General features: G+C 33.3%; 2 protein-coding genes across 3 annotated transcripts in view; both read left to right on the forward strand.

Annotated features, from left to right (window-relative positions):
- Positions 1-474: 474 nt before the first annotated feature.
- On the forward strand, positions 475-5,438 carry LOC138705997 (uncharacterized). The gene is made up of 2 exons (XM_069834862.1): positions 475-600; positions 3,432-5,438. The coding sequence occupies exons 1-2, from the start codon at positions 507-509 to the stop codon at positions 5,255-5,257; spliced, it is 1,920 nt and encodes a 639-aa protein (XP_069690963.1). The 5' UTR covers positions 475-506; the 3' UTR covers positions 5,258-5,438.
- A 2,816-nt stretch (positions 5,439-8,254) lies between these two features.
- Positions 8,255-13,838, forward strand: part of LOC138705995 (lysosomal acid glucosylceramidase-like) — an 89,660-nt gene continuing 84,076 nt past the window's right edge. The window contains exon 1 of one of the 2 annotated variants that reach the window (XM_069834861.1): positions 8,255-8,385. The gene's annotated coding sequence lies outside the window, so the exon portion shown is untranslated. The remainder of the gene's footprint in view (positions 8,386-13,838) is intronic. The other variant, XM_069834859.1, reaches the window with a different exon arrangement.

Consider the following 13,838-nt stretch of genomic DNA (forward strand, 5'->3'; position numbering starts at 1 on the left):
AACTTAGACTTTCGTTAGCAATATTTATATTAATATAATACTATACAGATATCATTATCATTTATGTATGCTTATTAAATTAATAGGCATTAAAATAAATTATACTGCGCATTTTGAAAAGCAGAAAGTCAATTTATGACAAATATTAAAATATTTAAAATTAGATATATTACATTTTCAAGTCATATACTGGGAGGAATTGTTAATATTTTAGTAGTTAAATTTAGTAATTTAATCACATTTTATTATCAGCAGAATGGTTTTTTCTAGCCGCATGTATTACTGTAATTAAGTTTTTATAATCAATAACTTAAATTTGTTGTTCCGTTTGCGTATTGCATTCAACACTGAATAGGCCTATTATAACTGTAGAGTTTTATCCAATTGTGTACAATAACCCAGAAGATAAATAAACGTTCAAGAAACTATAATATTTCGTATTGCAATAGGACAGCAGTCACTCGGTCCTTGAAATTCAGTCAGTCACATCAGTCCACCCTTCAACCATGAGGTTCCTCTTTGTTGCTCTCACTGTCAACATAACATTACTGGCAGCGTCACCACTGATAACCCGCACAACATATCATCGTAGTGCTAGAGGTAAGGATTACAAAAAAAAAAAAATTGAATAAACAAACAAAACGGTGTTGATATACTAATATACTGTAGACCTACATACTCTACTTTCAAATTATACAATGATGTAGATAAGTACATTTTAATATGCTTTTCTCGTAATTTTAAGATTTCAACGTAGTTCTATTTTCGTAACCATTAAATTTTGTCTGTGTGCGTGCATGTGTGTGTGTGTGTGTGTCTGTCTCTGTTCGTTTATCTGTGTCTGTCTGTCTGTCTGTCTATGTTGCAAACATTTTATTTAACGATGAATAAAAGAGATACGAAAATAACACGGAGGAAAAATGCAGGCATCCATGTAGCTTTCAAGATGTGTTCAGTTTCCAGATTAAAATCTTTATATTCACGTACCTATCTTCCATTTTAACTCAAAACCTTCATCAACATATTCATTCATTCATTCATTCATTCATTCATTCTTCACTCATTCATTCATATATTCATCATTTATTTATTTATTTATTTATTTATTTATTTATTTATCCATTCACTAGGACTGAATTTTTACAAAAAATAATCAAAATATCATTTTTAGGTTTAATAATTATACGAATATATTCCTTGGGCACATAGGAATTTGATATTGAGTAATATTATACATACAGATTTTATATTATCATAATTGTCTCTAAAATCCAATGCACGGGTCTTCTGACCGTACGTGCTTTGTACCCGAAACAAGTCCTCCTTTGTAGGTTCCCCCCCCCCCCCACCTATGATTACATCCAACTACTCTCTAAAATAACACACATATTAAAATGGAAGTGGCACAATAAAACCCATTATATAATATTAGGAATTTGATAGTAAGCGGGTTTTTGCCTCTACGCCTCCTCTGGGGTCCAGGAGCGAATTTTATTTATAGGCGTGCTCCATATGCCAGCATTATATCTCTTTTCACGAATTTGCCTTTTTCTCGACTGAACCACTCCTGTGAAAAGCCATCAAAATCCCGACAACGCTGCAAGCTCCAGGTAACAACGCATTGCATACTTCAAAACATTGTGGTCAATGAAATTAACGAGTCATGCTAACCGATGGCGCGTTTGAGCACTATCCATAGGCACTCGGGAGCGCTTCTATGTACTGTGTGCGAAAAGGTACTTAGTAATATTTTATGCTACGAAGACTTTGTAGGAAAAATGAGTTGTCAGGAAGGTAATAAATTAGCATTGAAATGATAATATGAAAATCGGGGAAAAGTGAAGTATTCGGAAGAAATCTCCTATACACAACAATTTTATCGAACAAAAAATCTTAGCAATTGATGTCAATAGTATCCTAGTTAACACTTTCATTAAACAATTTTGTTGCGACTGGTAGGATCCATAAGAATTAGCATATTTCTACGATATTAAATAGGCATTGTTATGAGGAAATTTCAACAAGTGGCCTGATTTCAGATCGCTATAAATTATCATTTCAGACTTATTAACACCTATCTTCAGCATGAAGTTGCAGATCTTACTGTATCTGTGGGAACTGAATGCAAAGTACATACACCTTTCACATAGCTTCAGATACAAAAATATCTTTGATTTAAGTCAGGTGACCTGGGAGGCCAGGTCATAAACCCGTCGGTCACAGTACTCTAGGTGTCTGTGTTCTCTTACTGACGAACCGTCATTCATAAACAAGACGTTTCGGTACTACTAAAGAGAGACTTCTCAATAAGTTCAAGTAGATCTTGGTGCAAGAACAGTATATAAGAATAAAGTGCAACTCCGATAATTCTGTTAGGGAAAAAATGCAGTCCCATCAAACGCAGAGTTGGATTTTAAAGAAGAAAGAAAAAATCCAAATACAGATAGCGGAAAAGATGCGCTCAAGAATTGATCAATTTAGAAATTACTATAAAGGGTCAAGCTACATGTGTCCGTTTTATTACAAAGTATCTTAGATTAATACTCGTACTAATGTTTAAAACAACTTTTGCAAGTTTTAAATTATGAATTTCATTAGCAGTATTGTGTCTTGTTTCTGTATTTTAAACTGAGATTATTTTGTTTTGATTAAGTTTTTTTTTTCCCCCTATTTTAAGACCCAATTATAGTTATACGCATTCAATATTTATTCTCATAATTAAATGTATGCATCATATGGACAATGTTTTGAATTCAATGTATTATTTTTAATATAAATGTAATCTTTTAAATTCAAATCTTTCTCCTATGAAACAGAAGTTAATTTTTATGCACTTCCTTTTACCTTAATAAACAATATTATAATTTTATTATATGTATTCACAACTAATTGATCTAAATCATGTTACAGATGAAATACAAAATGTTTAATAGTTTAAATTACATGTCTATAAACAAAATGTATAGTCAAGGTCAGTTAAATTACAAAGAGATTGTACAGTAAAAAAATTCGTCAATATTATAAAATGGATTTAAAATTAACCAACTAGAAGTGTAATATTTGAGAGCAGCTCTACTTAAATTAAAAATGTGGGATGGAAATTTGTTTGCAACCTTCAATGACATTTGACAAACGTTCTTTTGAGATTTAGCAAGTCTACATGTTACGATATTAAAATAATTTCCTTGTCTTGTGTCTTTGGCTTCTAATAAGCAGTTTATCATTTTAAGAAAGAATTACTAATTTATATGCTCAAACAAATTATTTTAATATAAAAAGTTTCTTTTTATTAAGAAACGCATTAAGATTCGACACATTTACAAATTTATTTCTTTATACGTTTGTGTAGAAAACAGTAAAAACTCGTCTACAAATAATATATTACTTCATATTCAAGTATAAATTATAATTCTATGTACTCACTATTTCAGAGCGTCGAGATGCAATAAGGAACAAAGAGGAGGCGTCTCTTCATGGTGTCAGAGAAGATCATCTGAAACACAATAATTCAGTCTATCAATCTAGTTTATACAAAAAATTAAAAGAACAATTACTGAAAGAAGTACTTGAAGAACTTTTGAACAACATAAGCCCTTCCCACAGTTCAGATCGAAACTATACGAGTACCAGTGGCTCAAGGAAGAGCATCGAACAAAGCAGAAAGGACGAGGACTTGGACGATAAATACTTCTCCCTCCGTGTACTTCCAGAGGGAGAAGCATTGCTCCAAGACACTAAGAATTTTATCCATACTGTGACTACTGGAAGTTTAAATATAATTACAGATAATATTACAGAAAAGTTAAGAGACATTCTGGAATCAACCAAGGGAGAAGCAATACAGACAATCCAATCAATCATGAAATCGATAATTGATGCAAATGTAACTGAAATAAAATCTGCAGAGGAATTGCTCAAGAATGCTTGGACAAGTGTCAAGGATGCGGATGAGATTGTAGAAACTGTCCGAAAATATTTTGCAATGACAGTAAAAGCTATCAAATCTTTTCTGAAATCACAGAAGCGAGAAGAAAATGAAGATAGTGAACAATCTAAAGAAATTTCCCGTTATTATTTTAACAGTTCTTCTCCAGATAATGAAAATGGAATAATGCATTCAACTGAGAAAATTGTCGTCAATAATGGGGAAGCTCTGTCTAGTATAGAAAAAATGATTGAAATGTTAAAATATTTTAACCAGAAACCACAAACAGATAAAATAAACAATACAAATGAGAATCATGTTGGAACAACCGATACTGACGTTACCGAAAGAAACTTAAACGGAAAGGGATCTAATAGTGGGGTTCATGAAGAGTCAGAAATTAAAACGTCAGAAGATAATTGCGAAAAGAATAAAACACGCCACATTGAAAACTCAATAAATGAACAAAATGAAACGCTAGGATATCGCAGTCATGTCGACCAACATCTATGTTCAGCAAATAGAACTAACGAAAACCTGAAACATAATGAATGCAAGGAAAATAAAAAGGAAGAAGCTGACAAAAGAAACAATGCTGTGGTATACAAATCAAATAAATCCAAGGAAAACTCAGTGGATATTGAAATAAAATTTAATAAAAATTATAACAATGTTATAAATTTTGAATTGCACCAATCGAAGGACTTAGAAAGTATACTCTCATGGAAGCCAGAGGAACTCACCGAAGGGACCTCTGTGAAGCCTGACAAACTTCACGTGATACTCGAATTTCGACTTAACGAATCGCCCAAGTCACCGGTTTTAGATAACAAAACTAGCTACGATTCACTTCTGTCCTCGTTTAAAAATACAGAAACCTTGAGCGATAGTTCATCAGCTGATAACAATGTTCCTAACAAATACTATACATTAGCTGGACAGGATGTTACATTCAATGCAGACTTAAAACCATCCAAATCAAGTGGTCGAAATGAAATAGAATCTTTTGTAGAATCACGTAACCAACATAAATCTCAAGATGAACCTGCAACAAAAGAATCCCCAAAGTCTCACTCTGAAACAGAGGAAGAATTCAAATGGGTTGAGTCAATATCAACCGATGACAGACAATCTAATTTGTTTTCGAATTCTTCTTCAGAAGTAAATGATGATTTCAAGGTAACCCAATCCTCTGACTCAACTTCCGATGACAGTACAGAAAGTGAATTTTCAGACATATCCTCGAACACTTTTCAGTACAAAGAAGCAAATGAGGTACTCAAGCCAAACTCTGAGTTTCATGATGAGGAGAAAAAAGACGAAAGCTTTTAAATATGAGAAAATATGAAAAGTATATTGAGTTCAGATGGTTCCACTTTTTATCTCAGCAAAGATGACAACTTTACTAGGCCTGATATTAAAATTTCCGAAAAAAAAAAATTCTAAGCGTCTCAATAAATATGTACCTGTCGTATGACCGTTAAAAAATGCAAATAAATATGCTAGAGCAAGAGTAGCCTATATTATTCACACTTCTCTTGTGCTCCAATTTATGTATTTTTTTAATTAAACTCGACTTTTTGGTAGGGAAATAATAAAACGAATTAATTTTGTGTGCTAAAAAGTAATATTAAAAATTTCACATGTCCAATTCTATTACAATTTTTTTACGATAGTGCTTGAATTAGCAGTGTGTGAAGTGAGCGTTTTGAACACCAGTGCGTGAAGTAAGCATAGTGTGCTTGAAGTAATACTTTGAGGCTATCGAAGAAAAAACATTGTATGATACACATTCGTGAAGTTGTATTTTGACAATCGTGATTTTAAGAAACTCGGCAAGTCTCGTTTCTCAAACCTACACTCCTGTCAAAATACTACTCACCTCACAAATTTGCATCGTAAATTACTATTGTATGATATATTACATTCAAATTTTGTAACAATTTAGAACATCTATTGGAAATTGCTTTCTACTGTTGTAGCCATTAACATACTTTAGAAACTTTTATAAGAAAAAGAATAACGTTTCCTGCGAAACCTTGACAACGTAGATGTCTTTTTATATTTAACGAAATGTAAATTTTCGTTATTTTGATATTCGCATGAGAATAATAAGTAACACATTTAAATTCTATAATATAAAATGTATATTACATAATCATTTCTAGATATGATTTACCAGTGACAATAATTTGTATTTACGTTCTGCTGAAACTATAGAGTATAAACAAGACATTAACAGTTATTGTCTGTCAAAGAAGATTATTAAAATGAATTCAATATAGGCCTAATATACCTCAAATTGGTTCAGTTAAATGACAATAGGATAGAAAAATGCAGCGTAGTTATGATTTAAATTTTAATGCTGTATTAGAAGCAATACCAAACTAATAATCTCATTCGTCCGTGGCGCGACAGTCCATGAAGGTCCAAGGCCGACCAGCCGACTGCTGGACTCACGTTCACATACTTCAGGAGAGGTGAACGATAATTCAACCAGTACAGGATAACGTGTGGAGAGCACGTTGATCCCCACAGACGTTGGTTTTGGGAATAGGTTTTCGGTACCTAGCGTAGCTCCCCTAATTTATCACAATATTAGGTAGGCACCGGTCCCATGCAGCCATAGATTATCATCTGTTTCGACCCATGGCCACTTGCTGCGTGAAAAAAATTGCGAAAACCTGGAAGCTGTTTAAATGTTTATCTTGGAATTCTTCACACCACACACCAGAAACTGGTAGTCACAGGATAACAAACCTCACTCAAGACCGTAGAGTCTAATGGACTTTTCTTTGAAGATTAGATTAATTTCTTGTCACAACAAAGTCAAATTGAAAATGTTGCTTCAAAATTTATATTATTTATGAAACAGTATCTGTAAAATATAAGTTAATGTTTGATTCCATGAAAAATAATTCCAATACTGTAATTAACCCAAAAATTTCAGCATTAAATGCTCGTTTCTGTCCTCTGCCTTCAGACAAAACACAAACACACGATGTTGCTCTCGAAGAAAAAAAATAGTCAATTGGCTAGGTTTGCATTTTAGTGTTTGGATTTAAAAAAAATAAAAGAAGTACCTACTAAGTTATAAATTTGCACTGTCATAATAGAACAGATTTTCTTCTCTCTTTCAAAGTTATTAGTACCAACACTATTGTTAAATAGTGAAATAAATACAAAGTGATATTTCAAACAAAAAAGTTGAATAAAATTTTGCTCGTTTTTACTTCCTTTTCGAGATAAAAATTGTTTTATATAAACATTACTTAGCGTATTTTGGGAAAGCAATTGATTTAATTCCCAATACGCTCAGTCAATTTAAGAGAGCAGTGTATTATGTTAATCAATGTTTGAAATAATTATAGTGTTGTCCTTTATATCTGCAGAAATTTTATCGAACAAATGTAACTTTTCGTTCTGCAAAGGAATTTTACAATGTTATGAAATGAGCGCTGGTTCAAATTTTCACGGGGAAGAAATGTTTCATGAAATGTCTGCCATTATATGGAATCGGTGTCTGCCTAGCATCATGATCGCATTAGAGGAGCTACAATAGGCAGCGAAATCCGGTTATGGAAACCAGGTATACCGGCTGGAAATCATCGTGCTAACCATACGATACCTCCGTTCTGGTTGTATGATCGTTCACCTATGCTGAATCATGGAACATGAGGCCAGCAGCTAGCTGGACGACCTTGATCCTTCATGAGCTGTCTTGCTGCGGTTTATTTTTAACACATTTATTTGCATAATAAAAAAAACTAAACATTTGTTTCCATATATCAATATATAAGCAAAATAACATGTAGCAATAATCTCGATATTTCAATTTATAACTTCTCAAATTGATAGCTTAACTGGCCAGATGTGCCTATGTCGGATGAAAATGACATAAAATATATTATAATTTATTTAAGATAAGAAAATCGTGAATAAAATTTATACCTTTCAAGGTAGCTTCAAATACTGATATTGCATTTTCACACTATAAACATGTGTATTTCAACAAATCTTTGTCAAGTTAGTTTTTTCAATATATTATTATATGAAAAGCAAACTTGGAACATAAAGTCATAATTAGTGTACATTATATTAATAGTATTCATTATAAGTAACTTTGAAATAATTAATGCATAAATGCAAGATATTTTAGAAAAGTTAAATAGCTTAGTACCATTCTGTCAACATATACACCGACGAACTCTTGTAAGATTATCCACGAATTCGTTGTGGTAGCTTTAAGACTTGCACTTACGGTAACTATATCATATCGTTCGTTTCAAGGTTTGCCTTGTTTATGCCTTGTGGATATCTCACAGAACACACTACTTCTTTAGCAACGTAATGGCTACAAATTCCAGAACGCTGAACAAGTCGTTAGTCTGCTGTGAGGGAGCATAGTTAATAAAAATTGATATAGGATTGGAAGGATAAAGGATCTCTCCTAAACTGAGGTATGGAATTATTCTCTTCACAGTAATTTCTAGAATGGTTCTAATCTGCTCCCACTTTTTGTCATTTTAATATCGTACCATATAATGTGTCTCTCTGACTATCGTAAGCTTACTTATGTGACTGTCATCTTAGAAACCTCAAAAATTGTCGGCATGTACTCGCTACGCGTAACATATATAATATTTACTCTGAATTAAGCATTTTTAAAACGTGTGCTCTATACAGTTTAATTCTTCCGTATTTGTATAATAAAAATTATTTTTCCGTAGTTGGCATATATTTGCTCCTTATAGGCCTATGATTGACGCATTTTGTAAAAGTACAGTTTCTCTATGACGTTGCAGATGATGTTACCGTACTTTTCATTTTACAGATTAGATGTACAGTACCTACGTTCTTTCACTACAATTTAAAAGAGATACATAACTGAAAAATAAATTAATATACTCCCAAAAAACACACTTTCGTTTTATGGATTGTACACATAACATTGCTCAAAATATCAGTAGGCCTAAGTGAGATCGCAAAATTTATCAATTGCACGGTTGAAACCCATTACGTCATTAATTTTGAACAAATTCAAACAAAACGGTTATTCATTTATTGTAATCATTTGTAACATTATATCTTATTTGCAAAGATAATAACGACTTATAATGACATTCTACTACAGTACGAGTATAATTTTATATACAGTAATCGGTGTACCGGTGCTACGTTTGGTGTTATGCAAGTAAAATACACAACGTTTGGGAATATTGTTGCAGTGCGTCTCGGATTGAATAAATAAATCTCCTTTGGGACATAGTTTGGGACTATGCCAAAATGAATATTTCCTATAATAGAGGAGGCCTAATATTCTGCCTTCCAGTTGGGCTGTTGTAAAAATATTTCTAACAATTGAAGAATATCAATTTCCTGCCATTTGATAAGAATAAAATAATTTCTGCCCTTAAGTCATATAAACTTTGGACAAATAAATGAATGCGGAATAAACTATTAATACCTAGTACGTTTGATTAAAATTGCTTCTTTGTTCATGATACTTTTATTTTTTAAATAATAATTAATAACATCTTATATTGTGCCTTTGTCACTTTTTTATTTTATTATTATCATTTTTTTTACTTCCAGTGAGGTGGTACTTCACAATTTTACATACAGTGCCATCCCACCTTATTACATAGCAAATTTATGCAAGTCATAACTTGATTCTCTCTTCCATTCATGTTCCTTTAAATGTAGGCCTATCTTTGTCATCTCTCGTTCTCCTGTCTATCCATCCATCCATCCATCCACCCACACCCACCCATCTATCTTCTCCACTACTGGCCCCCACACTTATAACCTCCCCTCATTTCACTTCGATTGCTATTGATAACTGATATCCTTGTCTCCCTCTACTATCTCTTTTTCTTCCTAGTCTCTCCCATTACTTCCCCACTACACCAACTCCTTAAATCATTATGTTTCTTCTTACTCTTCACCACCCTTCCTTCATCACTGCTCTCTGGATCCGTTCCATATTTCGCCTGCTTTGTCGTTCTTTTTACCTGACTCTGCAACTCTCGTACTTGCCTTGGAATCGCCCCCAAATGCTGACGGTCCGAATTCCGACGCGTTTGTAGAATTCCGCTACATGTTGATATTTCCTCCTTGTCAGATGATGTCCCAGGCTTCTCTCGATCGCTTAAGGTTTCTCGTTTCCGCATTTCGTATCTGACTGTTGAACTCCGTGGCGCACTTACTTTGCTATTTTCATTAATGTTTCCAAAGCTGATATCATTTCCAATGCTAATCGACACTATTCCCCTAATTTTCTCCGTTAAGATTCTTCTATTTCTCTCCATTTCTTCTGAATCTACTTCCGGATCCTTAATGCTTCCGAGACATTATTCTACTTTCTTTAATTGTTATTGCATGTGTAGCACAATGTTAGCTATTGATGGCTGTTCCATTTTCTGGGTTTGTATTTGCCAGTTCTATAAGCTTCATACATTTTATTAATTCATTACGTTTTTTGTTTTTCAACATTCAAATTATTAGGTAACTTATATACATGTTGACTACTAACACAAAATAGTAGTCGTGATTATTCAATGAGGATGGCGAGACCTCATATAGCCTATATGAATAGAGGTATATAAGTTATCAATGTTAACAGTATTCAAGAAAACTGTTGTTAAATATGGCATAAAGTCATTTAAATATGCGCTCCTGCATATATGATTTATATGTCTAAAATGCAGATAGTAGGCCATTGACGATACAATGAGGAGAGTTAGACCGGCGGCGTGGATCGTATCCCGGCATATCACAGTTGGAAAGAGCGCTCAGCGCGCAGAGCTGAGAGGTTCCGGGTTCGATTCCCTGTGCCGCAACGAATTTTTCTCAAATTATTAGGTATTTCGGAGTAACTTTGTCAAATTACACTTAACTGAGTTAATTTTAAATTTAGTTTCTTGTTGAATTACAGGAAACACGTGTTTTAACAGTTTGTATGTTTGGTTGCGAATTGCAGAATTGTTAATTGAAATCCATGTCAAAAGCCTTTGGTCTAATAGTAGTTAAAAATTTCACCAGTCCACATGCTCGGTGAAAATAGTTCAATGTTCGTCTGAGGGACAAATGTAAATATTTTGTTGATCAGAATATATTATAGTACTGTCTCTAGGGTGTAGAAATGTAATATTTTTAATAGGCCTATAAATAGTTATACAGGGCAATACTATTTACAAAGGTACTTTGTAACAATTTTATATTATTATTAATAATAATAATAATAATAATAACAACAATAATAATACTAATTATTATTATTATTATACTTTATTGTTAGATATTAGAACAAATACCATTTGTATTACTCGACCAAGGAGAGTGGAGCCGCGGGCGTAATGGGGCATTACGAACGCAGGAGCAGTAGCGCCACGACTCCGTGCTGCAGGACTCCACTGGCCTTGTCGAGTAATAACAGTAGGTCTACATAGATAACAAAAGAAAGAATAGAAGCGACATAAATACAGTAATTAAGAAACATAGGTCACAGAAATAGACTTATCTGAAAATAATACGATTACTATAAAAGAAACAATATTTAGATAAAATTTTAGAATACGTTATTATTTTTAAATATAGATACCGGCATTTTAAAATCATGTCATCATAAATTGTTAGGGCCCTATTAATAGACATTCTTAACGCGGGCTTTCGGTGGATGATCAGCGAACTAATGTTTTTCGTATTCATAAACCAGTGTTAGCGATATGATATAATATGAATCCTGTTTAGCACGCTCGTAGCGCGGGCTAGCGAAATGTCTATGAATAGCACCCTGAGCGTATAATTAAGGCTGTATTTTTTGCCAGCAATTGTGACTCATTCTGCCATTCCAAGTAAAATTACTTGTTTCTATTTGTAGAGTTTCTTTTATTTTTTGCGGAAGGAATTAATAAGTATATTTAAAAACGTGTTCCAATTGAACTTGGTTTTCAAAATCGCTAAGGAGCAGAGCTAAAGTCGCTGTATTTTTACCACTATCGATATTATGTTTACTATATTTTATACTAAAATAAATTATTCTAAGTTTCCCGATTCATATTTCACCAACAGAAAATATGAAGTATTGTTGAGAAAAATGTTAAATTATCTAAATTTTATTATTTTTATTTTAGTATGTTATTTTACGACGCTTTAACAACAGCTTAGGTTATTTAGCGTCTGAATGAGATGAAGGTGATAATGCTGGTGAAATGAGTCCGGGGTCCAACACCGAAAGTTACCCAGCATTTTCTCATAGTGGGTTGAGGGAAAACCCCGGAAAAAACCTCAAACAGATAACTTGCCCCGACCGGGAATCGAACCCGGGCCACCTGGTTTCGCGGCTAGATGCGCTAACCGATACTTCACAGCTGTGGACAAATTATCTAAATTTTTATATATTTTCGACAATGGAGTTTCGTGTGATATGATTGGTCGAGTATACCAATGCATTGATTCGTTGATTGTTCTATGACTTAAATGACCAAAGTTAGCACCAAATTCAGTAAAATAAGTAGGTAACAGAAATACGTAGCCTAGTTGTCCCAGCTACAGTGCTAATACGTATGAAACTTCCAACCACACCGAAAAACGTAAACAAGCTGAAGCACACTCCCGTTCAACATTCTGCTATCAGTTAACCTAAATCTCCCCGACCGGTTCCTGAACTTCGAAGTCTATTGATTACGACTGTGAAAGGATTTATCAACATTTAGATATCAATAGAAATACAACTGTCTCAAACGAGGCATGAATTCTAGTACAAAGCGAGCTGTATTAACGGAATTTCGTAATTACGGAAATCATTCAATTCCACAGCTCCAGATCGAAATTCACCCAATGCCTTAAGTAAAGCACTTAACAACTTTACAAATTAATAAGATAACATAGTTTACAAGCATTTGTAATCTTTTACTTGTTATTTGTAAATTGCTTATTTGTAATTTGTTAGCATTGTGGAACGGGAGATATGCTTGATTCCCATGTTTCGTATTCTCGTTTGGCCATTATCTATTCTGAAATTTAAAAAAAATTATGCACCCAATGTTCATTGTTCACGCTGCCAAAATCGTACTGATACGATGTGAGCAACTTTTTAATGGTACGATTTAGGAAAGTAGCATTTCAAGCCAACTATTCAGATTATAACCTAAACAAAGCTGTTACAGTGACTATTTTTAGCGTTTAAATAATGAAATAGTACATTTTGCAACGAGCCTATAATGACATAATTAAGACGCAAGTATGGATATTTATGAAACGAGCGCAAGCCAGTTTCATAATATTCATACGAGCGTCTTAATTACCATTATAGGCACGTTTCATACGACTTTTTATGCTGGACCATATTTCTAACTTGAAATTATTCAGATGTATACATTTTATTTGTATCTGACAAGATCGGAAGTGACCTTGTTCTAGGTCGTGAATTGTGAGATGTGAGCAGACGCGAAAGTATTGATTTTTTCCGAGGAACAATAATGTCATTGACCTTGATGTAATCCCGTGAAACTTGATATAACCTTGATTATTGAATTCGACATTGAAAAACGAGATGACAAATTGAATTTATTTGAATATTATTTACAATTAACGCTAATTATTATAGTAACAGAACATAACCTTCTGCGACAGTATTGGATTTCCAGCCTCCGTGACTTTTCGCTAATTCTCTTTCGATTGCATATCCGAGAATAATCGATACTTGCGGTTTTATAACGGTACAAAGCTGACTTGTCATTGGCTGAACAACTGTAAGCTGAGTTGTCATTGGCTGAACACCTGTACTTTAATGAGTAGGTGTACTTTAATGACATGCATTAAAGGACTACTACCAGGTGTATAATTACTACATTTAGGCACGGTCGAGCATAAACAATCTTATATTATAGGCGCTATAAAACACATTCAT

The sequence above is a fragment of the Periplaneta americana genome, chromosome 9 (genome assembly GCF_040183065.1).
Source record: "Periplaneta americana isolate PAMFEO1 chromosome 9, P.americana_PAMFEO1_priV1, whole genome shotgun sequence".
Classification (NCBI taxonomy): domain Eukaryota; kingdom Metazoa; phylum Arthropoda; class Insecta; order Blattodea; family Blattidae; genus Periplaneta; species Periplaneta americana.